Raw genomic sequence first — 27,679 nt, forward strand, 5'->3', positions numbered from 1 at the left:
AACTGAGGTACATAAAATTTAAGTGATTTGTCCATGGATACACAATAGCAAAGTTAGGGCCAGAAATCAAAATTTCTAACTGAATCCCATGGACATTTCTGGAAATCACTAATAGCAAATACTGAAAATTACTATTAAAACTTCACTTAGGGGTGGTAGGTGGCACAATGGATAGAGCACTGGCCCTGAAGTCAGGAGTACTTGAGTTCAAATCTGGCCTCAGACACTTAATAATTATCTGTGTGGCCTTGGGCAAGCCACTTATCCTCATTGCCTTGCAAAAACTAAAAACAACCAAAAAAAACCCTTCTCTTATACTGATTGCTTTTCATTAGTTTTTGACCATTAGCTATCTTAGTCCATGAAAGTAAAAGATGTGCTTGTTATACCCAGTGTGGGGCATTTTCAGGTGTTTTCCATTATAGTTGATGATGGCTGACTGGCTGTGTCTCTACTTAGTCAATGAATTATCTATTTGGGAGCTGTATCTTCAAACTTTTTAAATGTCTGTTTTTGTGAAGTTAAATTATTCAGCATCATAGTTTATCGAAAAAAAGACCTGTTAAAAGTTAAAACCAGCCTGATAACTACGGGGTGGGAGTTCCATTTTTATCATTATGAAAGCTGATATAGATATGGAATCATAATCTCCAATCTACTAAGAGTCAAAAATTCTATTTAATGGTACTATGGATTGAGCTAAGTTAAAAGTATCAATCAGAAATCAATTTAAAATATGGTGTTATCAGATTACATATGTCTCAAAATAGGAATATTAGCAGTATAATCACTGCTGTGTAATATTTAATCACTGAAGTATACTTTTTAAAAAATTTATTTAAGGCAATGGGGTTAAATGACTTGCCCAAGGTCACAAAGCTAGACAATTATTAAGTATCTGAGGCCGGATTTGAGCTCAGGTCCTCCTGACTCTAGGCCCAGTGCTCTATCCACTGCATCTTCTAACTGCCCCAAGTATAAACACTCTAGAAGCAAACAGATATTCATATTTCCAACATGCTATTGCTATATTCTTTATTTCCTGTTGGTCTTACATGTCTTAACAAGATTTTGGACCCTAAAAATAGTGCTTTATGTGGTATTATACCTGAATATCTATTTGTTAAGAGTCCCAGGCAATTTTTAAAGACTATAAGGTACAGAAGAGTTGTCAGTCTGCACTGACTGGAGGAGTGGAGGGAATTTCCACATCAGGAGTTTCAAAGAAATCACAGTCCCAGACCCTACCTACCTGAAGGGTAATACCACATAAAGCACTATTTTTTAGGGTCCAAAATCTTGGTAAGATTTTTTTAAGAATCTTTGTGAGATTGTAAGAGGGACCTGTGTTAGCCACATTTTACAGAAAGGAAAAATGTTATAAAACATAACTTAAAGTCATATAACTATTTGGGAATTTAGAATGTTCAGGCCTCAAATGTTCTGTGAATTGAATTACATTAAGTGGTATACTGAAAAATAGGTTTAGACTACCATCTTATACCATATTATCTACCCCAATAATCTTCAAATGGATCTTTGACATACATAAAAAAGTCACATCATAAGATATATGTCTCTCTCTCTCTCTCAAAAGATCAACTAACTGGAAAAAATCAAATGGAAAATATCTCTGATAAAGTTCTATATATTTGTGGCCTTGATAAAAACAGACACATACAAAAACAAAAACAATTCCCCGAAAAAAAAGTGGTCAAAGTCTATCAATAGGCAATTTACAAAAGAAAGGTATGTTACCACAAAAAAAAAGTTAAATTGTGTATAAGAACAATGAAAACTCTTAGATTTCTTCTCATACCCATCAGATTGGCAAAGACAAAAGATGAAAATGTCAAGTTTTGAAAGGTTTTTTTGGATGACAATTCATACTAATTCATTAGGGGTTGAGTTGTGAATTATTCAAACAGCTTAGGAAAACAATTTGGAAATCTAAGTGCACGCACTAACTATATTATACCCTTTAAAGCAATATTCCTGGGAAGACTTCCAAAAGATTTCCAAAGAATTCCAAAAAGGTCAAAGACAGAGGGTCCATGTATTCGAAAACATTTAAAGTAGCACTTTTTTTTGGTGGTAGCTAAGCATTAGAAACATAGTAGATGTCCGTCAATTTATAGCCTGAACAAATAAGCCTAAGTGAAAATGCTATAAAAATAAATACGAAAAATTCTGAGAAATTTGGGAATATTTGCATGAACTGATGCAGATTTAAGTTAGCAGCACCAGAACAATTGACACAATGACCATAATAATATACTGGAAAAACATCAAAGACTTTAAAGCTCTAATCCATGCAGTGACCAATCACATCTTCAAAAAATTTAAGGTATGTTTCCATTTGCCAATAAGAACTAGAGAAATATTGTTTGACTATAATGGATTTGTTACAAGGGTGGGTGGACTAGGGAATGTGAAACAGAGGGAAGCTATGAGAATAAAGGGAATTAAAGCAAAAAAGGCATTTCTTTTTACTACCTTATTAAATTGTAGAGACCAGATGTTTATAAACTTCATGTTCAATTCTTCCCTCACCCACTGCTTATTTGTGTATTTGAATATTAGTAGATGATTAAATTCATAATAAAAACCAACTGATTCTTTCCAGTAGATCTTTAGTGACTTAAACTAAACTGTTAAAATTTTAATTTGAAAACATAAATACTAAAAAAATATATATTTCACCTTCCTAAACTTAGTGAAAACTTCAGTTTAAGGTTGATTTTTATTGAATAACTTTTTTCCTTCATGTAATAGAATGAAAGAAATTTATAGAATTCTAGAACCAGAAAGGACCATGGAGATTACCTATTATACTCATCATTTTATTGATGAGAAAAATAAGACCCCTAATGTAAAATGACTTGCCCAATCCCATAAAACTGAAAAATGTGGCAAAACAAGGCTATGAATTCATTATTTCAGTTTTTTTTGTGTGTGTGAACATTATGTGCAAGGGTACCATGATAGACACTAGAACTATAACAATAATATTTACAGCCTCTTCCCTCAGGGAGCTAACATTATACTGGTGTTTAGACTTCAGTCTAGACTCATGTCTAGTCACAGGTAGCTAGGTGGTGGTGCAGTAAATAGAACACTGGCCTTGGAATTAAGAGGACCTGAGTTCAAATTCAGCCACAGACACATAACAGCTGTGTGACCCTGGGGAAGTCACAATCTGTTTACCTCAGTTCCCTCAACCATAAAAGGTGGATAATAATATCTCTAGCTGCCCAGGTTGTTGGCAAGATCAAATGACATTATTGCAGGACACATAGCACAGTGTCAGACATATATTAAGCACTACCATCAATATATACATATATGCACACATATATCTGTATAAATATATTTATATATATATATAAATATACATACACACACACACACACACACACACACACAAAGTAGTTTTATTTCATAGAGGAATTTTCAAAGATTTGAGATTTGGAAAGGATCTCAGCAGTCAATTTATCCAATCCCTACCTGAAAAATATTTGATTAGGGGTCATCCCACATCTCCTTGAAGACAGCCCAGTTCCCTTTGGGACTGTTCGAGGGGTATATACCCTGACCTAAATCAGTCTCTTTGATATTCTACAGTGCATTGCTTATACACCCACCCAAGGAGATCATGAGGGACATGTTTAATCCCTATAAGACAGCCTTTCAGAAAACAGCTTCTTAGTTTTCTCCCACTTCTTTCATCCAAACTTTATGTAGGATAAATTTGAGGCCATTCTAATTGTCTTTCTCAGAATATTCTCCATCTTATCAATGTACTTGTTTTATACTATGGATTCCAGAATTCAATAAAGTTTAGACGTGGTCTGAACAAGACAGAGCACAGGGATGATCTCCTTGCTCTCGAAAGCTATGCCTCCAACACTGGATTACCTTTTGGGGCTTCAATACTCCACTGTTGGTCCTATTGAGGTTATAGCTCACTAAAACATCCAGATCTTTTTTTAAAAAACATATGACCATGTTTATCTCATCTTCTACGCATAAAATTAATTTCTGGAGCTCAATTGTGAGATTTTTATATTTATTCTTATGACATAACATTCTGAGATTCTGCCCAATGATCTAACCAGTCAAATTCTGTTTCAATTCTAATTCTGTCTTCTTACAGTGTTAGTGCAGTCATTGATGCACTGTGTCATCTCTGCCTTTGACACAGATGCTCTCTATGTATCTGTGTCTAAATCACTGATAAAAACATCAAATGGCAAAAACCAAGCACAGATCCCTGGGGTATAAGATTAGAGACCTTCTTGCCTAAGGTCACATTGCAAACAACTTTGCTGACTACTTCATCTGAAGAGAACACAAGATCATTGACTCTTAAAGCAATACACTGACTTCTTACAGAATATTCTATTTTGAAGGCATGAGATTTTTGCATGTCACTCCCTGATGATATCTTCAAATCCCCATACTTTTAAAAATAAGGGTTGCATCTGAATATTTATCACTAGCTAGCTTATGGCTTGAATTTGGATTCATACCAGGTCGATGTGATGTTACTTTACTTTGTTTCTATATCACCTGCTGGAAATTGACTGATAGAATATGACCAAGTATGACTATCATATTTTATATTAGACCCTTGTAGAACAGGTATTTGGGAGGGGGTTACTTCTGAACTTCACTAGATGTATCAAATGCTAAAATACTAAAAACAATGAAGCACTAATTCTAATTTATATTTATTTTAACGGCTTTAAATAGTTGTGTATATAGTTATAAGAGATCTAATAAGTTATACCACGATATCTTTTCATTTTGCTTTGTTCAAATAAAGTTTTCACTTTTCTTATCAGGTCTTCTCTTGTCTCTTCCAAATGACATCTTTCTTCCTTCACTTGCTTCATTTGTTGCATAATCTTGAGTCCTAAAGAAATGAAGGCTACACTCATAAATATCTGGAAGCTAAAGAAGGGTGAAATCTTCTACAATTAGGGAAAAAAATCACACACATGACAGGTATTTTCTTTGTGACTCTACAGTATTTACCTACATGGCAAACATTTCATTTTAGGTTCTGAATATGTTCAAAAAGAAAATTTTATAAAGGGAAGTTCAAAATATTTTCTAAGCACATATGCTAAAAGGACATTCTAATTCTCTTCTTAAAAATATATTTGTAAATTCAAGTACAAATGCAATCAAATATTGAGACATTAAGTCTAAATGGCAGTGGCCATGCTTTCCCCTTTAAAATGAGTTCTTTTCTGCCCAAACGACTCTAAAACCATGCTGCCCTTTGACCTAGCAATGCCATGACCAGGTCAAGATTTCAGAAGAGATGAAAAACAGGGAGGAAAAGGACCCTCCACGTGTCAGGATATTTACAGCAGCTCCTTCTTGGTGTCAAGGAACTGGAGATTGAGGGGATGCCCAGGAGCTGGGGAACAGCTGAACAAACTGTGTTGTGTGACTATGATGGAAAGCTAGTCTGCAATAAGAAATGATGAACAGGATGCTCTCAGTGAAACCCAGAAAAACTCAGATGAGCATATGCAAAGTGCAAAGTGAACAAAGCAACAGCTATGTTGTAAGATAGTCACCTGTGAATAACTTAACTTTTCTCAGCAAGGCTATGATCTAAAAACAACAACTCTGATGGACTTATGATAAAGAATACTATCCATCCCCAAAGACAGAGCTGATGGTTTTGGGAATACAGACTGGAACACTTTTCCCCCCCTGCAAGGCAATGAGGTTAAGTGACTTGCCCAAGGTCACACAAACTAGGTAATTATTTAGTGTCTGAGGCCATATTTGAACTCAGGTCCTCTTGACTCCAGGGCTGGTGCTCTATCTGCTGCATCACCTAGCTACCCCTGAAGCATAATTTTTTACTTTATTTTTTTTGAGGTTTCTCCTTTTTTGGGGGGGACTATGTTTACTTTCACAACATGACTATTATGGTAATATCTTGCATGACCACATTTTTAACCTATATCAAATAACTTGCTTTCTCAATGAATGGGATTGAGAGTGAGAAGAAGAGAGAATTTGGCATTCAAAGTTTAAAAAAATGAATTTTAAAACTTGTTTTGAAAATGTAACATGGGAAAAATAAAGTGAGTTTCTCGATTAAATCTTGGGGGTAGAAAATATCAGACTTTAACTAAAGCAGGAGAATTCAGATTTTAGCATCTATTTTTAATGTAGTAGTATTACAAACTAATCATAAACAGGTCATTTTTTTGAGCTTCATTTCTTAGAGTCACCTACATGATAGAATCTCACATAACTTACTCTCATTTTGTAACATAGAGGATTCAAGTATTCCTGGAGCAAAAGCAAGAAGTGGTAGTGAAGGAGGAGCAGAAGAACCTGGTAGCTTGTCATAATCTTCGTCACCTGACTGAAATATTTGTCAATAGAAAAAAATACTCATTAATAAATTACCCGAGTAGCTATTCAGATGCAAAATCTCTGTAATATTGCCCAACTTCAGTCACATTAAGTAGTTATGGTGTAGACTAAGCATCAGGTACAGCCAATGTAGACAGTATCCCAGCACACTTGTGATCCACTTGGCTTTCGGATGCGTACTTACAGATTTAATTTTAGTGGGGTACAGTCATTAGCCTCTTTGTGATGGTATTAAAACAGTATATTCTGAGGTAGTAGAGTGACTTCACAGAGTGCTGATACATGTAAAGCATCAAAGAGGAAAACAAAATATCCCAACCCTATAAACCATTGTTGCATATGCACTCCCCCACCCCGACCCCAAAGAAACTGCCTCTAACCACATCCTTGCCCCAGTTGGCCAGATCCCAAAGTGCTGTTGGGGTAAGAATACTGACTATAAACACTTAAAATGATCTAGTTTCTTCCTTTAGAATATTGTCCTCTTGCACAAAGCAAACATAATGAAGCCAACTGTATTACTTCAAAATTACAAAATTAAAGAATTGAAATGACTGTTGCAAATAATTCCAAAAGCTTGTCCCACTTTCTACAAACATTCCCCCAAATAAATTGCCTTATTAATTGATGACCATACCAATTAATACTGTGCATCAATTTTCTTTTTTAATGATTGTGACAAATATTATTAGCATATGTAATAATTTACATATATAAATAAAAAGGAATCTATAACAAAACTATGAAATCTCAATTTCATACAGTTTATAATTTGTAAACACATAACAATTCAAACTCAGCAGTTCTAAAACTGTCCTGCTTGTCTTTGCCTCCCCCGAAGTTATATCAATTTACTATTTGATAGTTCACATAAATGTACTTTCAAAAACACTTTCCTTCTTGAAATAATATATGTGGCAGGAGAAAGCCATTTGAATTCCTCTGACTGTCCACTCCCTGGGAGAGTGAGTGTTAGGTACCATACTACTTCATCATTCATGTGCACCAAAATGAGTGAGAGAAATGTCTTGAAGTCCACCTCCTTTGGGTAAAGGAAGGAAAAAAATTAGCAGAATGGACTGGAAGAGAATTTGTATTCTTATTCTTTCTCTTTCTAACAAGATTGAACTGAATGTCTTCTTTACAATTCAAACATCCTGGGGTGTTAATGAAGTAGAAAGGAAAACTAGAAGGAAAGTTTGGAACAAGGTTAAATGATCTTTTCAAAGTCATATAGACTTTGTAGTAAAGATTAAAATAGAACTCATGTCTGCTAACTGCCAATCTATATTATGTAGCTATTCCATTATGATCCTTGATACACATACCTCATTTAACTAAAATTGTTCAAGACTATGATGTTTCAGATAAGTTAATTTTCCAGATAAATGAGGCTTATGTTTTATATTATTATCATCATTATTATTATTAATTTTTGTTTGGGTTTTGATGGGACAAATATTATAGTTTCCATGGCTGTGGCATAAAGAATACTGAACACAATTTAACCTCCTCTTGATGATCCAGTATGCATCATTAGGAAAATTATTATGTTAGGATATATCATAAGAGTATGACCCTCTCTATTGCAGGAAAATCAGTAGAAGCTATCAAAATGTAGATGGCTTAAATAGATTGCCTTTTCAGGGAATGTTCTCAAACTATTTTTTCACTAGTTATGGATTCTTGTATCTCTCTCATTGTCAACCATCTTTCAGAATTTGTGTTACCTGATTTACCTTAGATCCTACCCCTGCTTTACAGATTCTAATTTGCTATGCATTGTAATTAGGTTAGAGTTCCAGAAGAAACCATGTAAACATATATTTCAAGTCAGTAGTCTTAATTTTATAACAAATCTTTAAAATAAATAAATCCATTTATATTTATATTTATAACAAATCTTGCTATTTTTCAACTTTTTTTTCCCCCTTAACTCTGAGTTTACAGGTTTATTCTAGAGAGATGATGATTGCCAAAAATCTTGAGCGCTAGGTAAGTGGGACAGTGTTGTATTTGTTGATACAGAGAAGCCTGCTGTCCTTTTGGGGCACATACACTGGTGATGCAGAGAACACATCAAATGATATTATGGTTACCTACTTCTGATAGTTTTGAACAAGACACTGGAGATTGAAAGACTTGGAAGGATATACACAATGTATTTATATTGGGTATTAAATAATAAATGCTTTTTAAAATATTTTTATTTTTTAAATCCCTTGAAAGAGAGAAGGAAAGTTGGTAAATGTTCATGAATGAAAGAAATGGAATCTAAAATGGAATTTAGTTTTCAAAACATAAATTCAAATATAGAAATAACAGGATTCTGGAAAGAAATGTAATGCACTTAATAAGGATTGTTACCAATGTAAATAAAGGTCTTGAAGCCTTGTATGTCTACCTCAAAGGTCTTTAAACTGAAAAGAAAAAGGAGAAAACTGAGTTCAATGCCACAGAGAGTCACTATACTGTAGGAAAAATATGAATTGAATTACCTATAAATTCCCAGGAGATTAATAAAACCCTTGGCATCCAGTGTTTATGTGCTAATATGCCAAGTATTTGTATAAACACATGAACTAGTGATCTTAATCCCAGTTAGAGATTTGATTGCAATGGGCTCCTGACTGTCTAGTAGATATATTCAACTCAGTACCTCCAAAAGAAAATCCATCATCCTTCCCCCAAGGCCTCTGCCTTGCTGAACCTTCCCTATGATTGTAGAGGGTAGCACCATCATCTCAGTTCCTCAGGTTCAAAATCTGAGCATCATTTTTGAATCACTCCTCTCTCTCTCACTTCCCCCCATATCCAACCTGTTGCCAAGGCCTGTTGATTTTTACTTTTGGAGCACCTCACCTACATTCCTCTTCTCTCCTCTGACTCTGCCATCACCCTAGTGAAGGCTCTCAACACCTCACTCTTGTGTTACAGGCAGGTGGGTCTGCCTGCCTCTAGACTCTCCCTACCCTAATCCATCCTCCATTCAGCCACTAAAATGTTTTCCTAAAGTGTAGATCTGTCTACTTAATAAACTTTAATGGTTCCTAGTGCCTTCAGGACCAAATACAAAATGCTCTGTTTGACATTCAAACCCTGCTACCTTTCCAGTATTCGAACTCCCCTTGACATGATCTTCAATATAGTGACACTAACCTCCTGGCTATTTAAGAAACAAGTTACTCCATCTCTTATCTCTGAGCATTTTTTCCTGATTATCCCTTAGACTTGGAACACTTTCCTTCCTCATCTCTGCCTACTGACCTCCTTGGCTTCCTTTAAGTCCCAACTAAAAATTCCCATTCTTTACAGAAAGCCTTCCCCAACCTCTCCTAATTCTAGTACCTTCCCTATTAATTATTGCCTATTTATCTTGTATATAATGTGTTGGCAAATATTTGGTTGTTGTCTCTCCCATTAAATTGTTAGTTCTTTGAAGGTGAAGACTGTCTCCTACTATATCTCCACAGGTTAGCCAGTATCCAATACATATTAGACATTTAATAAAAGTTTACTGATTAAGGAACATAGAACTGTATAATAAGACATAATCATGTCAAGAAATACAGGAATTCAGAAGAGGAAAACATGGGTGTATATGTTATAGACCACTTGGCTATAAATTCAAAATAAGTGGCATATGGATAACACCATCACAGCTCTGGCATGGAGGCATTATATAGGAGTGAACCTAGCTAGCTAAAGAACTTCTCTTAGTGCCTAAGGGAGAATAGTCCCATTCCTGATAGAGAAGTGATGTATTCCAGTTGCAGACACACATTTTCTTTTTTTTTAAGTTTTTCAAGAAAGATTTTATTTATTTTGAGTTTTACAATTTTCCCCCATTCTTGCTCCCCTCCCCCCACCCCCCACAAAGGGCATTCTGTTAGTCATTACATTGGTTCCATGTTATACATTGATCTCAGTTGAACAGACATACATTTTCAAAAACTAAGTGTGAGAACTTTTTTGCTCAAATATGCATATCCATTATGAAGATTTTGTCCTTATTTCTTTCTTTCATTAAGATAGGGGCAGGGAGAGGCAGAGTTAGGAATTAAATTGCAAAAAGAAAAGAAAAGGTAAAAAAGGGTGACATTGAAAAATGTTTTTTAAATGCTCAGAAGAGAACAGAAGGAAGGCCAGAAGGAATCACAATCAGAACAGCATCGAAAATGTAATATGTTGAATTTGCTATATATTTAAAAAAGAAAATCAAATTATATGTGTCAATTTTTCTTTACAACTCTCTCTATTCTATTGTGTGTTTGGAGTTGCTCATTTTAGTGGATTTTAAATTCTTAATTTAAAAACAAGGATTTTTTAAAACTAAAGTAGCTAATAACTTCTTGACTTGACTGAGGATGATAAGTTTCATATTCAGACAGATATAGAAACCAAAAAAGGAAAAATTCTATTTTGGAATTATCTTACCAACAAAGAAAAGTTATTTGGTTGGGTCAAAAATGATGGGAACTATGATATGAGATCACTATATATTAGAATTTGGACTAGAGAAGAGGGAAAAAGGTGCTACTCTGACCCATATCTTAGATTTGGGAGGAGAGGTCACAAAAAGTTTAGGAGGGATTGAATAGATTAAAACTCTATAAGAGGAGAAAACCTAGAAGGCAAGGGAAGTTCTCAGAATAATACTATAAAGTGAAGAAATTCTACAGGTAAGGAAAAGGGACAGCTGTCCAAAACGACTGCTGTAGATAAATAGGGTACCCAAGGGCCATTTTAGACTTTTAAAAATGTATGGAGGGTGGACACAGAACAAATATAAAAGCAAGGCAGGGCAGGAAGAATAGTGCAGGCACATGAAATCTGAGTGCCCTGAGGGCAATGACAAGGAAAATAAGTGACAAAGGTTTTTTTCCCAATTCTGCTAAATAAAGGTCTGGTAGCAGAGCAAGGTTGGTACTGCTTTAGAGCAGATGCTACAGTAATAGTTGAATACTGAGAGAAAGAAGAATTGCCTATTATTTCATTTAGTAATCTTTTGGATTGGAATGGACAGGATATGATGTATGTTCCAGTACTCCTGGAACAATGATGATTGAAGGAGGAAAGGGGCCAATCTGCTTAACTCCTATTTTTTTTCAGTTTTCTCTTTACTAAAGATGATCTTTTCAAGTGTGTACAAAATAGTTTATAATCAACCAAGAAGCACTTATTGAGTACCTATCATGTACCTGTCACTATCCTAACCTCTGGGGATACAAAGACAAAATGGAACAGCCCCTTCTCTCAATAAAAAATGAAGACACAATAATTGAGGAGAAGAGGCAGGACCAGTCTAGGTGAACAAGAAAAGCATATTGAAAGGAGCCCTGAAGGAAGGTTTCTAAATAAGAGGGAGGGGGGAATGTGCAGTCCTGGCATTGGGAACAATATGGGTAGCAAAAGGCGGGTCTAGATGGACAACAGAATGGAGGCCTGGAAGGCCAGCCCTAAGGAAGGAGTAGAGGAGTATGTGCTTAGCCCAAGAATGGTGGTGGTGGTGGGGGGGCTGGAATTTACTCACTAACTTAGTGACAAGCTCAGATGCTTTAAGAAAAGTCCCCTATGCAGATTGTGAGGGATGGACTGGAAAGTGGGAGGAGGAAGGGAAACATATTAGGAGATAAGGAAAGGGGTAGTAAGATCTGACTATAGTCATAACTACCTGGTCTGGATAAAGGAAAATGACACCACGAACTTTCAATAACCCCAGAGCCGGGGTCAGAGTGTGATAAAGTCTGCGATTTCTTCAGTAGAATATTATACCCTCTTCCCCTGACAAACAACTTTTGAGATTATCAGGGAATGTTCTTAGGATCAGAATGTAAAGAACAAACTGACTTTTGTTTCTTATCTACTGAGTCTTCAGGATTATCTCTGATTGAATTATTTAAATTAGTTTAGGGGTTTAGATTGTAAAGACCACATTCTTAACTAATGAGAATGGGGGGGAGGTTGTGTTAGGATAAAAATGACTCCTGGGATTTTTGCCTTTGCCTCAGTCTCTCAGTAATGGATTGGGGCCATTCCAGGAGAAAGGAATAAAACTTTCTCTTCATACCTTGAGAGATCTCTGAAGTTTATTTAAGTGGCATCTGTCCCACACAGAGCAGAGAAGAAGGGGTTCCAGTGGATGGAGTACTGGTCTTTGAGTCAGGAGGACTTGAGTTCAAATGTTACTTCAGATACTTAACACTAGCTACGATCTTGGGCAAGTCAACCGTGACTGCCTCATATCCAGGGCCATCTTCAGTGGTCCTGATTCATATCTGGCCACTGGACCCAGTTGGAGGAGAAAGGGAGGCTGTTGATTTAGCACAGCCCTCCTCATGAAAATCCAATTCATGTGCCTGTTATGGCATCAGCTCCCTGATGTCATGGTTTTCTTTGAGAAGGAAGGAACAACATTTTCTTACCCCCAGGAAAGACATACCAAAACAGACCACAAATAGCAATACTCCTCCACCTGCTGGATGCCACAAGTGAGCACAAAGTGAACTCATGGTTTGAACCCTTTTATTACACATTAGAACTCTATCATAGCAAAACTGGAACTTGATCTTTTTTGTAAATAGTACCCTCAGCTCCAAGTCATACAATGACATATTGAAGACCAATGAGGGGCAATCCTAAGAATTAACTTCATCTCTCTAAATCCAGATTAGAGTAAATAAGAACTAAAGCTGAGCAGTAATTAAAATCTAAAGAGGGAAAAGTTGAGGAACCTACTATCATTGAAAACTTCTCAACAGAAACACTAGAAATTCTGTTAATGAAAAGGATGGCAAAAATAATGCTCATGACTCAAATGATTTTTCAAGAGGAGATGAGCATACTGAGGCTGAAATTTCTCAAGAGTCCCCTCTGAGTTCTATAGAATGAATACAACTAAAAGACCAACTAAACCAGAACAGAGTAATTTAAAAAGCTAGCTATTACCATCATGAATGAACTCATTTTCACAATATTTTTGACAAAAAGTATAAAAATATTTCAAGATCTGAAAACAACAGATATGTAGCAGTCATTACCATACCAAGAACCATAAAAAGAAAGGTAAAGCTATCAAAAAATATTTCTAAGGACAGATATCAAATCACCATGGCAGGAAAACCTTGAATAAGCTGTTGAAGACCTATGGAAAAATATTGGAATACTGAATCAATCTATTATACACAACAGAAAACTTGAATGCCATATTGCCCAATTAATGGTAGCAAAAAAATTTGAAACAGAATTCATAAAATAAAATATATCAGAAATTCTAGACTCCTCTAACTCAATTGAAAGCAAAAGCCAAAAAGGTGAGACAATGAAAAGGAAAAAATAATTTAACAACAGTAGTTTAAATTAAATGAAGGGGGGTGCAGCTAGGTGATGCAATGGATAGAGCACTGGCCTGGAGTCAGGTGTGCCTGAATTCAATTTTGGCCTCAGACACTTAATAATTGCCCAGCTGTGTGTGACCTTGGGCAAGTCACTTAACCCCATTGCCTTAAATAAATTAAATTAAATGAAGGCTGTGAGAATTCAGGACTTGACAATTAAGAGATTACTGGAAACTGGAAAAAGTAATTTAAATTGACTGAGAATTTCAGAAGCCAAATTGCAAGGGATTGAGAAGAAAGTGAGTGGAGTAGAAGTAGGGGGCAATGAGCACAGATAATTTGTAGAGTATTCTTCCTCTGGGGGGAGGGGACAGGGAGAGGGAGGGAGGGGGAGAGGGAGGGGAGAGGGAGAGGGAGAGGGAGAGAGAAACACAATTGTGGAGAGTTCAGCCTTGGTGAGAAGGCCAGTTCTTCGGAGACTGAAATAAAGGAATACAACATTGGAAGGAAGTGATATTAAGGGTTTTTCTTTTTCTTTCTTTCTTTTTTTTTTAAGATAGGTAGCAGAGAGGAGGGAACTCAACAAATGGTCTCCATTTTTCTCAATAAAAGTCTCTGACCAAGAGGGTCAGGGAAGGATCATAGATTCATACAAAACAGAGCTTTGAAGGTCATCTTGTCTAACTCCATCATTTTTATAACTGAGGAAATTGAGGCCTAATCAGGTTATATTACTTGCACAATAACACACAGGCAGCAAATGATAGAAGCAGGTTTGAAACTCACTTCCTCTGACTTGAAGAAGAAAGAAGGTTGACAACAGCCAATGCAGAAATTCCAAAATAAAGCTGATTGGAGAAGAAAAAACTAGTCAGTACTAAGGTGTGATTATCTCCCAGACTTCAGCAACACTAAAAGGAGGGAGATGATGATAATGATTCTGGACTGGAGTTTGGTAAATCATAAATACTAATAAGGCAAGGAGGAAGGGATAAGAGCAGAGAACAATGTAACATAAACTGGTTAGCAATATGGTGAAGTTTGGGAAGAGAAGATGGGTAAGAGGCAGGGTAACAACCTGGAAAGAATTGAGGAGGCAGGGACTGGAAACCATGGTGAGAATGAAAACCAATTTAGGGTGAGTGAGGCACAGAGGAAGATGAAATGATGGGATTTATAGAATAACTACAACACAAAATGCATTTCCTTTAAGTTGAAGTATTAAGAGACTATGGGTGAAGAATGGTACATATACTTTAAGAGGCAATCACTGTGGATTGTTTTATTTTTTTTTAATTCAGCTGTATTTCTTGGCTAAAAGAAAGGATTTGTGGAAAGTAAGGGCTCAGAAATATATCTGAAAATAGTTGTGATATTTCAAAAAAGCATCAATAAAAACTTATTTTGTCAAGAAATAGTCAATTACTACTTGAATGATAAATTAGGGGAATGCCACAGAATTAATTAACCAAGATTTCAGTGAAAGATCTGGCCAAGTTGCACACTATTAATATGGAGGTGTGGGCTAACAATGATGATGATGCCTGGCATTTCTCTAGTGCTATAAGGGTGCAGAGCACTTTACCTAACTCATCTCATTTGATTCTTACAACCATCCTGTTAAGTAGACACTATGATTATATCTATTTTTTGCATGAGGAAACTAAGGCACAGAAAGACTTAATGATCATAGAGTTAAGGGATAGGGATGATATGAAAGTAGAATTTTTAAAAGTTAATGCAATTTTAGGTTGCAAGAAAAAGTTTCCAGGATGACTAGGGAGGAGATTGTTCCATTGTGTTCTACCATGTTCACCCATAGTCTCTCTCTCTCTTTTTTTTTTTGCAAGGCAATGGGGTTAAGTGGCTTGTCCAAGGCCACACAGCTAGGTAATTATTAAGTGTCTGAGGTCAGATTTGAACTCAGGTACTCCTGACTCCAAGGCCGGTGCTCTATCCACTGTGCCAGCTAACCGCCCCCCCATAATCTCTTAATACTGTAATAAAAGGGAACTGCATTTCCTCTTGTCAGGGGCCAGAACTGTTGCTTGTAATAATAAAGTGCTTGTTATTGCATAATGTTTTTTCCATTTCTAGTTATTCTGTAAATCCCATCATTTCATCTTTCAATATGGCAACTTTTCTTCTGTTTTAGGCATATTTGGTTTGGGAAAGAAATAAACCAACTGAATACACAGAGAAGGGCAAGGGGTGGCAGAGAGTTGCAACATCATGATATAATATAAATCAATTGAAGACCGTGGATATGTTCAGACTAAAGATTTAAAGACTTAAGAAGCACACTAATATCTCTTGGGTATCACAAAGGCAATCATTTGGGGAGAGGAATCAGACTTGTCTTGCTCAGGCTTGGAGAAGAGTCACAGAGCAATGGGTGGAAGACGAAAAGAGGCAAATGTAGAAAGGAACAACTCCCTTGGGAAAGGTTGGCTTCTTCCCTCCTGGAGGCCTTCAATAAAAGACTTGGTAAGGACTTTAATATGACAGAGGGGATCCCTGATCCTCCTGTTCTGGTCTCTCATATAAATGGAGTTAGAAGGCCTCCCACAGCCTTAAAGTTCTGTGGATGAAATTCTTTCCTTCCTCCCTTAATCACTTTCATATGTCTGTGAGAAATTTTTAGCATTATATAAATGATCACAAATATAGTTAATAGAATGACTGTTGAATCAGTAATGTAAATAAATGTTTATTAAAAGTTATCTAGCAATTAAGTTTGTTTTAAAATAACACCTGATTATTGGTAGTGAATAAACTATGTCCTCCTTTTTCAGAATGAATGAGTTATTATACTTTAGAACAGTAATTATAAAAGATATAGAGTGTCTGCCAGCTATAAGAAGAATTTGCTTTTATTTAGCACTTTATGTAGAACATCTCACTTGTGATAATCCTCTGGGATAGGTACATCTCACTACATTCTTTGACGTCATATGTCTCCATTTGAAAACTTGGCCTAACTCCCAAGATGGCAAATTGATCCAGAACTTGCCACAGTTCATGGCATTGATGAACTGTTTTCAAGCTTATGGCATAGCTTGGGAACATCTTGGAAGCATATCAAATTTGGCCAAAAATCAGTCACCTTCTCTAAAAGTTATAATGTTATACAAAAGAAAAATGTAAATTTCTAAGGAGTGAAAACAGAAAACTCATTTTTTAAATGTTTCTATTAAGACAATTATATCTATGGAAATTATAAAGTAAGTGTATTGATTATAAAGTTAAAGTTAAGAGGTAATATAGGAAAACCTCTCTCAAACATGACTGATATCAATCAATAAGCATTTGGTTTGAACTCTTGAATGTGATAGCTATTTTTTTTAAAAACCAAAAAAAAAATAGTCCCTGCCCTCAAGGAGCTTATTTCCAAGGGGAAGACATATCTTTAAATTCATTTATATTCTGCTAATAAACCCCTTTTTTTGACTAAGAGTCATCCTCCTCAACTCTTATTTCCTATTCTCATTCACATCCAACATCTCTATTCATTTCCAACTCTGCTAAAAATCTGCCCTTCCCTTCCTGTGCTCTCTGGGACTCCTATTCTATAAATAAACACATTTCTGGTCAATTTAGATCCTCTTTTTCTTCATGCCTCTTCCATTTTCTAGCACTCACAAAAATTTTGCTTCCCCCAAGTCACAATGGATCCCAGACTCTTCTTGTTAGTAATAGCTGTGCCTTCTCTTAGATTTCTGACTCACTAGATCCGGAAGAAGAGTTGAAATATTTCCCCATTGTCACTTCTAGATTCTCTGACAGCATCATGTAATAATTTCCCTTCCTCTGAGGTTCACCCTATCCAAGTATTTCACCCAAGTTCAAATGCTGGTAAGCTCCTATCAATCAGTTCCCAGGATATTCTTCCTATTTTCTCATGGGTTCACTGCCTGATCCAGTCTCCTTTTCTGACCCAACTCCTGCTTCTATTTTATGATACTTCAACATTGGACAGATAGATGGATAGATAGATGAATCGATATTTCCTCAAAGACCCTACCTAACTTTCTAGTTTCCCATCTATTTTATTTCAGGAAGGTCATGTCCTAGATCTCACTATCACTCATAAGTCTTACAATTCTGTGATCAAAAACTCTGAGATTCTTTTACCAAAATCTGTCATATCATCCTAACTATCCCTAAACCTTACTCCTTATAAGTCCATCCTTTATCTTCTCTGACTCCCAACCCCTCCAGCCTTCAACACTTATCATACCTTTACAACAGCTGGCTGGACTCCTGATCTCCTGAATCAAGCAGATCAACCTGACACTATCCTCCCACTCTTGAAATCCTTGTTCCTTCATCCTTACTTTGTTCATGTGTTACCAATTTGAATTTCGTTGACTGATTAAGATCAATTTTCTCCATTTCTGCATACGTGAAGCTGAATGAAGCTGTATTGGTCATTACATATTTATGGTTAACTAATTTCAACTGGACCTCACTGAAATAAGGTAATCCTTTCACACCATCCTTAATTCTCTATCACATTCACCAGTGAATATTCCAGACTTTTTCTTCTCTCAGGAAACCTTAAATCACCTTCTTCTTCTATTCTCTTAGTTGAGAACTTTAACTCATATTTTACCAAGAAAAGTGAGGCTATTTTCTGTGAGTTCCCTATTTTTCCCTTATATAAACTCCTTGATATTATCTTATCTCCACTTTTTATTCTATTCTCTTAAAAAAGAGGTGCCCACCTTCTCACTAAGGCCAACTCTTTTACATGGACCCTTCCCTTGGTCTTTTCTACTCTGGTCCACTGATCTTGCAATCATTTCCTCCCCTCTTTGATCTCTTACCAACTCATGGTTCCTTCCTCACTACTGACTTGTCTGATACCTTTACAATCTAGTTCACTTTTCTTTGCACATGATGACATCTTTGTTTCTTGGCTCAGAATGCTGTCTCTGCTCACCTTCCCTGGTTTTAGTTTAAGTACCATCTTTCCCATGAGGCCTTTCCTGACCCTTCTAAATGCTAGTGCTCTCCACCAGATGACTTTGTGTTTGGCTCACAAATGATTTGTATACACCCCAGATGTGCAGTGCCTCTGTGTCCGACTGAAGACTCTTTGAGGATACAGACCATTTCCCTTCTATATCTGTAGCCTCAGCACCTCACCTCACAGGTCAAGCCATGTTGTCTAGGGTCATTTCTGGACACAGTTGCCTCTTTACTCCTAGGTATGGACCTCAGATGTAAGCCCCAATCTGCATGGGTCAAAACTGGCTTAGCAGCAAAAGGGACTGTAGAGTCTCCCTCTTACTTTGTAGCCTTCTACATATCAGTTTCTTATGCTGTTTTTACAATGAAATTCAGTTTGAGACCCCCTACTAATGCAAAGGATACAGTAAAATGATTTATCAGAAGCTTTGCTAGAAGAATTGTAATAAAGATACAAGTATTTGTTTTATAGATGGATACCTTTCTTGTCAAGCAGTATTAGATATTCTCCTCCCTCTCTCCTCCTGTTCCTAACTCTTAAGGGCTAAGCCACCCCTAGGTTAGACAGAGAGAATTTCTGCCTCTTTTCCTGGATCAGAGAGTGCTGAGCTTTGGAAAGCATATTCCCCTATAACTAAATGACCAGGTAGGACAAGCTGGAGATAATGTAGGTAAATTATTTCATAAACGTTTAAGAAACTTTATAAATGTCAGCTAGGTTATTGTAGCCCTCCCTCCAGGCCATGCCCCCTTACAAAGATACAGACATGAAGTACCTTGTCTCCTCTTTCTTCATTTTAATAAGTTCACCAGAACCTGGCAGACTTTGTTGAAAGGCAATATATCCTTTTATTTATAATAATAATAATAATATTCTATGGAATTCTTGGTAGTCACAAAAACTGACAGCCCAAAGAAAGTGATTTTCTCCTTGAACTAAGGATAAGACTTGTTTGAACAGAGAATTCAAGGGGGATTTAGTAAGAATGGTTTTTTCCTCTCTCTCTTTTCATTAGTACATGTTTGTTTACTCCCAAATGCAGAATAGAGAATTCAGTTCATTTTAATGATAATGAAATTAGAAGTGTTTTATTAGTAGAGAGAGAAATTTCAATCTATAATGCTGCAAGAATTTTAATAGAAGCACTGCAAAAGTCTGTCATTATTTTAAAAAGTATTAAATCATACCGGATCTTCCTTTCTTCTAGTGGCTTCAGTTATCTTGTCTCCATTTTCCCACAGGAATTGGCTAAAGAAAATAATAGACATTTGGAAAGACTTGTCAAAAAGTGGGTTATGAATATTTTTCTTTATTTCAAAAATCTGTTCTTCACAATTTTCAAGAAATTTTTGTGTGATATGCATGATTTTGTTCAGAAACTGGTGTATTCCTTATTCATGATCAACACAATATCATCTGACACTTAAAAAGCATTTTAAGGCTCCCAAAGGGCTTTAAAATACAACTTACATTATATTCAGTATTAACAGTCCAAAGTAAAATCAATTTTGATATAGTTGTTAAACCTAAACCTAGATATTCATTAATAGCCACAACATGAAAAAGGACATTGAACAACTTTACGAATCAGACTAATATTCATAATTCTGCTGTAAGGATAATCATTGAAGTGCCTTTGCCTTGATTATGAATGTAGCCTGAAGTGTTGCCTGAACCTTAGATCCTTAGATTTGAGAAGGTTTTTTTAAATGAAAAATGCTAAATGTTCTACTGCAGGATGAGAAGATTAATTCAAACAAGTAAGAATTGAAAAGCATAAATAGATCCTTAATGAATTTGCTAATTACCCCTCCTAGTTGCATAAACTTTTTTTGTTACAAGGCTAACCCTTTTGAGATGGAAAAAGCTAGAGCTGAAATATCATCTCTTATTATAAATACTAACAATGAATCAGTATGAAGCTAAGTTTGACAAGTATATCCAAAAGGTTTTCCTTTTTTCTCTCACATATTTGTCCTAATTAGCATTTCTTAAGACAGTATTCTTTACTTTTCTTAGATTAGTTACTGCTATAAAATTTATAATTAAAATGGATGACAATTACCTTTTTTTGTTTTGTACATGTAAAATACGTTTATCATCTAATGCTTCTAGAAATCCATACTTTCTTGCTGGGTATTTTTTAATCTTGTTGTCTTTTAGGCTGACTTTTTTTCCCCCAAAGTTCATACCAACCAATGTTGATTTTCAGTCACATGAAATAAAATTAAGAATAATTAGATTTATTCAATACAATTTTGCCTGTATTTCATTCACATACATACCATAACCCTGTTCAATCTGTGTACAAGATATGCTATTACAGTACATCATATCAGACATATTCTTATATATGCTTTCACTTTTAAAATCTCTTTTCACTTAAATAGAATTATTACATAGTGAAAAGCTACAGAAATTAACTTGAGGCAATAACATTGTAAAGGGCTCCATTAAAGCCTAGTTTGAGGCTTCATTATGGAAGAGAAGTGACTGTGGGGTTTTTTAAAGATCATGTAAGTGAAGGAAAAACTCTGGTGGGTTTTAGCCACATAGGAAAGTTTTCAAAGATGATAGGTAAAATGCACATGTTTCTTGATATGTGTATCTTGTTTGGGGTAAAGCTTATCTGAGGGTAGAAAAGTTCATCTCCATATGACAGCAGCCACCAAAAAATTAAACATTTGGCCCTGACAATCCCCAAAATGGACAAAAACACAAATAGTTGTTTCTGTAAAGATGAGAGACTGGCAAACAACCAAGAGTACTAAGAATCTTCAAGTTCTTAGACCATCCATCTGCAAGCATTATTGTAACTAGTGGCACTTTCGATGTATGATCTTTACCTAACTATAAATAATATATATTATTATATGCTATAGGAGAAACCAAGTCACATCCATCTTGATATACTAGCTAGAAATGAACCAAAAAATGTAAAGAAGCTGGAATAAAATATAAGAATAGTTCTTAATTTCTTCTTGAAGAATTAAAGGAATCATGGTGACAGTTTAGATTTTCCATGGTGTTGTGTAGAGTATTGGACCTGAAGTCAGGAGAATAAGTTTCTTCAACTATAAAATTATATAATGAGTGCAGTTAATACTTATTTTACTTTCTTCACATAGGAAATGGCCTATAAAGAAAGGACTTGGTAAACATTAAAGTCTACATAATTCTGAGTTATTATTCTGTACCTAGAGACAGAGATACAATTTTTCTTGGGATACTTGCTTTTCTTGTTTTGCTGAGCATATGATGAGCAAATGCATAAGGCTACAATGAAGACAATATTAGTTTATGTATCAATATTAATCATCAAGGATGCCTCTGAATAAAGGATATATTAATTGAAAGGAAAGAATTTCATATCACCCTTCAAATAAGTAAGTTTTTAATAAGTTTTTAATAAGGTAAAGTGTATGTGAAATTTGCCTTAGGGAGCACTGCCAAAACCATGTTAGAAAATATGGTTCAGTATAAAAAAGTCAAAGAGTAAGACTCCCACCTAAACATCATGACAACTTGTTTCAAGAAGACAGTTGAATACTTAGTGACATTTGAAAAACTGATTATATTTTTAACAGATAGGAAGTGATACATTATAAACCTAGCAATCATTTCATAATCAGCTGCCACTATTAGTACAATCAGATCAATAGTTTTTAGGACAAAGTCAAAGTGAACACCAAATTAAATGAGGATAAAGATGAAAAAACACTAATATTAATTTTAACTCAAACAATTTTTAAAAGTTGATAGGTAAACAAAAGTATAGATAATGACTTCCTAGAGAAATTTAACCACATAAAGATTGCTACAAAGAAAGTAATGAAAAAGTTCAGAAGTCATCATAGCTAGTAAACACTTGATAGCCACAAATAACATTGGCTTAAAGTACAAGTTCACTTGCAAAATACTATTAAGTTGGCAGGAGCCAAGATGGTGGGGTGAAGGCAGGAATTCCCAGAAACTTGCCCAAAAAACTCCAAAAATCATCAAATTATGACTTAACCAAAATTTAGACGGGCAGAAACCACAAAAAGACTAAGTGATACAATTTCCCTGTCCAAGACAACTTAGAAGATCCGCAGGAAAGGTCTGTTTCACTGGGACAGGGCTGTAGCCATAGCACGGCACAGTCACATAACTTTGCAGCTGGACTGGGCGCCTGGGTCCATGGCAGAGTGGGCAGTTTACAGACCTCTTGGCCCAGGCATCACCGGGGACAGCTGGAAGCTGTGGTGAGAGAACTCTGCCGCACCAGAGTGTAGCACCAGCCTCAGAGCAGCCCTGCCATGAGAACCTGCAGCAGGAACCAGAGAAGCCACCCAGTACTTCCAGAGCTCTCAGTCCACAGATGGTAAGGGGGTCAGGGGAGACCACAGAAGTCTCTCTGCTCTCCCTGGGGCAGGACTCTGCTGCTTGCTGACACTCAGATTCTGGTTGCAGTTTGGGCCCCCATACCACCATAGTGGAGTAGGGGACCCTCCTCACAGCTCCAGAGCAGAGGGGAGGGCCTGTGGTCATCCACATCCCAGAGCATAGGCAAGAGAGTAGTAAGAACCTCTTATAAGACCTTAGAGAATTAAGGTCCTTGTGGATTGCCCCCAAAACTCCCCAAAGTCTTGGAAGTGTAGTAAATCAGTCATAGGCTGAGGCAATGAGCAAACATCAAAAAAAGAAGACTTTGACCATAGAAAATTATTTTGGTCTCATGGAGGATCAAAATACATACTCAGAAGATGATAAAGTTGAAGCTTCTACATATAAAAACCTCCAAGAGAAATAGAAAATGAGCTCAGGTTATGGATGAGCTCAAAAAAGACTTTGAAAAGCAATTTAAGGGAGGTAGAGGAAAAATTGGGAAGAGAAATGAGAGTGATGCAGATAAATCATAAAAACCAAATCAACAGCTTGGTGAAAGAAATAAGAAAAATATTGAAGAAAATATATGTTAAAAACCAGTTTAGGCCAAATGGAAAAAAAGCAACACAAAAGGCAAATGAAGAAAAGAATGCCTTAAAAAGTAGAATTGGCCAGCTGGAAAAGGAGATAAAAAAGCTCTCTGAAGAAATAACACCTTCAAATGCAGAATGGAACTAAAGGAAACTGATAACTTTGTGAGAAATGAGGAAGAAATAAAATTTTATCAAAAAAAACCCAAATTAGAAGAAACTGTGAAACTGTGGAAAAAACAACTGACTTCAAAAACAGATACAGGAGAGATAATCTAAAAATTATTAGGATACCTGAAAGTCATGACCAGGAAAAGAGCCTAGACTTCACTTTTCAAGAAATAATACAGAAAAATTGACCTGAGATCCTACAAGCAGAGGGTAAAATAGAATTCACCAATCACCTCCTGAAAGAGATCCCAAAAGAAAAACTTCCAGGAATATTATAGCAAAATTCCAAAACTCCCAAGTCAAAGAGAAAATACCATAAGCTGCCAGAAACAAACAATTCAACTACTGTGGCTCTATAGTCAGGATTACCCAGGATCTGGCACTGTCTACATTAAGGGCTCACAGGGATTGGGATATGATATTCCAGAAGGCAAAAGATCTTGGTTTATAACTGAGAATCTACTACTCTGATCCTTTTTTTCAGGGGGAAAAGATGGACTTTCAATGAAACAGGGGACTTTCAAACTTTCCTATTGGAACAACCAGAGTTGACCAGAGTATCAGACTCAGGTGAACCATAGACAGGGTGGAAGAGAAGGACTAACTATGAGGAACTTAATGATGTTGAACTGTATGTATTCCTGCATGGGAAGAAGATACTGATAACTCATATGAACTTTCTTATTCATAAGAGCAGTTAGAAGGAGCATATGTAGATAAGGCAAGGGAAGAAGCTGAATATAATGGTATAATATAAGATGGAGTCAATGGGTGATAAAGGAAAGTACTGGGAGGAAGGGAAAGGAGAGGTAGAAAGGGCTAAGACATTTCACATAAGAGTCAAGAAAAAACTTTTACAATGGAGTGGAAGGAGGGAAGGCAAGGGGGAATGAGTGAGCCTTCATTCTCATCAATGGCCCAGAGAGGAAATAACATACCCATTTAATAGGGTATAGAAACCTATCTTAGAGAAAAATGAGAGGAAAGGGATGGAATAAGGGGGAATGGGGGAGGAAAGAAGGGGTGAGTAGGTGATAGAAGAGAGGGAAGATTGTGGGAGAGGGTATTCAGATACAACACACTTCTGAATAGAGACAAGGTGAAAGGAGAGAGAGAAAATAAAATAAATGAGAGTGGGGAGGAATAGAGTGGAGGGAAATATAACTAATGATAACAACTGGGAAAAATATTGAAGCAATTTCTTTGGTGGATTTATGATAAGGAAGACAACTCATCCCAGAGACAGAGTTGTTGGAATCTGAACACAAACTGAAGTACACTTTTTTTTGTCTCTCTCACTATTCTTGAAGTTTCTCATCTTTTTTGGGGGGCTTATGTTTACTCTCACAATAAGATTATTGTAATAATATAAAATAAACCAAAAAATATTTAATAAAAAAAACTGTTGGACAGAACAAGGCTAACCACAGACATATCAATTGGATGATCCAGGTAGAGATCTATTAATAAGTTGTCATTAATATTGTAATCAACTGTTTGGATTAACTTAGTATGACTCCTCATTTCATTACTCCAAAATAAAAATCTCACTTTGAAAAAAATACTTTTAAGGCATATGACAGAAGTGAAATCAAATAACAAACATGACAAAGGGAAAATCACAACAAACCCCAAATAAATGGAACAAGATATTAGAATCAGCTGGCCAAAACTATAGTTATATGCTAACAAAAATGACAATTTTGGATCGTAAAATATCTAGATTAATAGAAGATCCAAAAGAACATAAATAATGCAATTGCAAGAAAGGATATTGATCTATTTTTAAAAAAAATCTCTGGTCTAGATGGATTTTCAGGAGAATTCTATCAAACTTTTAAACAACAATTAATAGAAATACCTTATAAATCCTTCTCAAAATTGAGGAAAAAAGAATACTCTACCAAACTCCTTTTATCAGACAAGTACAGTCCTAATTCCTAAGGTATTAAGGGAACCAGCAAAGACTTTTTATAATATAGACCATATGAGTTAAAACAAAACAAGGAAGGATTAAAGCAAAAACAGATTTATAGCCTAAGTACTATTAATAAACAAACATTCAAAGTTGTAAATAAAATCTAGCAAAAAAAACCTTCGGAAATTTATCTAAAAAATTAGTCACTCTAATCAGGTTCAATTTATATCAAGAATTTTCAACATTAGGGAAACATAATTAACCAAATTAAAAACATTCACATCATTATATTAATGCAGAAAAGTTTTTATCCTTCACCCATTTTTGCTTAAAAATTAAAACCTTCCTATAAGCATAGAGGGATATTTTAATATGAAAAAGTTTCAAATAGCATCCCAAAGCTAACATTATATGCAATAGCAAAACAATAGTTTTCCTAAAAAAAAAAAAAATTAGAGTAAGGCAAGGATGCCCCTCTTTACCTGCTTTTGTTTTGTTTGTGTCTAGAAATGCTAACATTATGAGGAAGACAAAAGAAATAAATTAAATTCATAAAAGTAGGCAAAGAGGAGAAAAAGCTTGGCTTATTTGCTAATGATATGATGGTTACTTAGGAAGTCTTAAGGAATCAACAAAGAATCTGAGACAATAACGTCAGTAAAATTTCAGGCTACAAAATAAAATCACAAGAATCAAGAAAGTTAAGCTGCATAGCAATAATAGAAAGGTAAGTAACATTCAAAATAAGTACAAAATGAATACAACATCTACAAAGCACTCTTGGAGGAAAAAAAGAATAACTTTAAATATCATGGCCAGCCCTTGCCAATATAATAAAAATGGCAATACTACCAAAATTACAGGATTAATGCTAAATTACTTACAGGAAAACTTTACAAAGCTAAGTAATAAAATAAAATAAAAGTTCTAAAATATCAAGGGAATTAATGAAAAAAAATCAAAGCAGAATCAAACTCTCAGAGCTTATGCTATAATATGAAGCAGTAATAAAAAATATTTGATACTTGTTAAAAATAGAATTATTAAAAATAGATCAGTGGAATAGATTTAAATGAGGTTAATAAGAAATAACTGATCATAATAACCCAGTGTTCAATAAACATAAAAACATAAATTACCAAAAAACCTCTACTTGACAAGAATTGCTTGGAAATTTAGAAACTAATAAAAATTTTGTTTAGACCAATATTTCATCATATTCCACATAAAATTCAAAATGAATATATTACATGAATATTAAATATTATATAAAAATTACAAGCAAAATAAACCATATATCTTTCACAGCTAAGAGTTCTAGGTGAAGTAATAACCAAACAAAAGAAAGAAGCAATTACAGGGGGAGGCTAGGTGGCTCAGCGGATAAAGCACCAGCCCTGGAGTCAGGAGTACCTGGGTTCAAATCCGGTCTCAGATACGTGATAATTACCTAGCTGTGTGGCCTTGGGCAAGCCACTTAATCCCATTTGCCTTGCAAAATCCTCCCCCCCCCCAAAAAAAAGAAAAAGAAAAAGAAAGAAGCAATTACAAAAGATAAATTACATAATTTTGATTCCATGAAATTGAAATTCTTTAGCACGAATTAAACAAATGCAAATTGGATAAGAAGGGAAGTTTTTGACTAGGAAGAAAAATTTTTGTTTCAAATGTAAATAATATATAATATACAACTAATAGAAATATCTAACACCAAAAACCTATCAATAGGCAAGTGGTTCAAGAATATAAACAAATGATTCTTAAAAGATTTGCAAACTATTAATTGCTATATAAAAGATTATTCCAAATCATTAATGATAAAAAAATGTAAATGAAAACAACTCTAAAGATTCACTTATACCAACAAAATTGGCAATGATGACAAAAGATGGGAATAGATAATATTAGA

General features: G+C 35.3%; 1 protein-coding gene across 6 annotated transcripts in view; it reads right to left on the reverse strand.

The window, feature by feature from the left end:
- Nucleotides 1–27,679, reverse strand: part of SPATA1 (spermatogenesis associated 1) — an 84,041-nt gene that overhangs the window by 10,356 nt on the left and 46,006 nt on the right. For 4 of the 6 annotated variants that reach the window (XM_074221796.1, XM_074221791.1, XM_074221792.1 and 1 more), the window contains 4 exons: nucleotides 20,789–20,891; nucleotides 19,911–19,971; nucleotides 6,292–6,400; nucleotides 4,793–4,933 (listed from right to left, as the gene is read on the reverse strand). In XM_074221796.1, coding sequence (XP_074077897.1) covers nucleotides 4,793–4,933; nucleotides 6,292–6,400; nucleotides 19,911–19,971; nucleotides 20,789–20,891 — 414 coding nt within the window. The remainder of the gene's footprint in view (nucleotides 1–4,792; nucleotides 4,934–6,291; nucleotides 6,401–19,910; nucleotides 19,972–20,788; nucleotides 20,892–27,679) is intronic. The other 2 variants (XM_074221793.1, XM_074221794.1) reach the window with 2 other exon arrangements.

This window comes from Macrotis lagotis, chromosome 2 (assembly GCF_037893015.1).
Source record: "Macrotis lagotis isolate mMagLag1 chromosome 2, bilby.v1.9.chrom.fasta, whole genome shotgun sequence".
Classification (NCBI taxonomy): domain Eukaryota; kingdom Metazoa; phylum Chordata; class Mammalia; order Peramelemorphia; family Peramelidae; genus Macrotis; species Macrotis lagotis.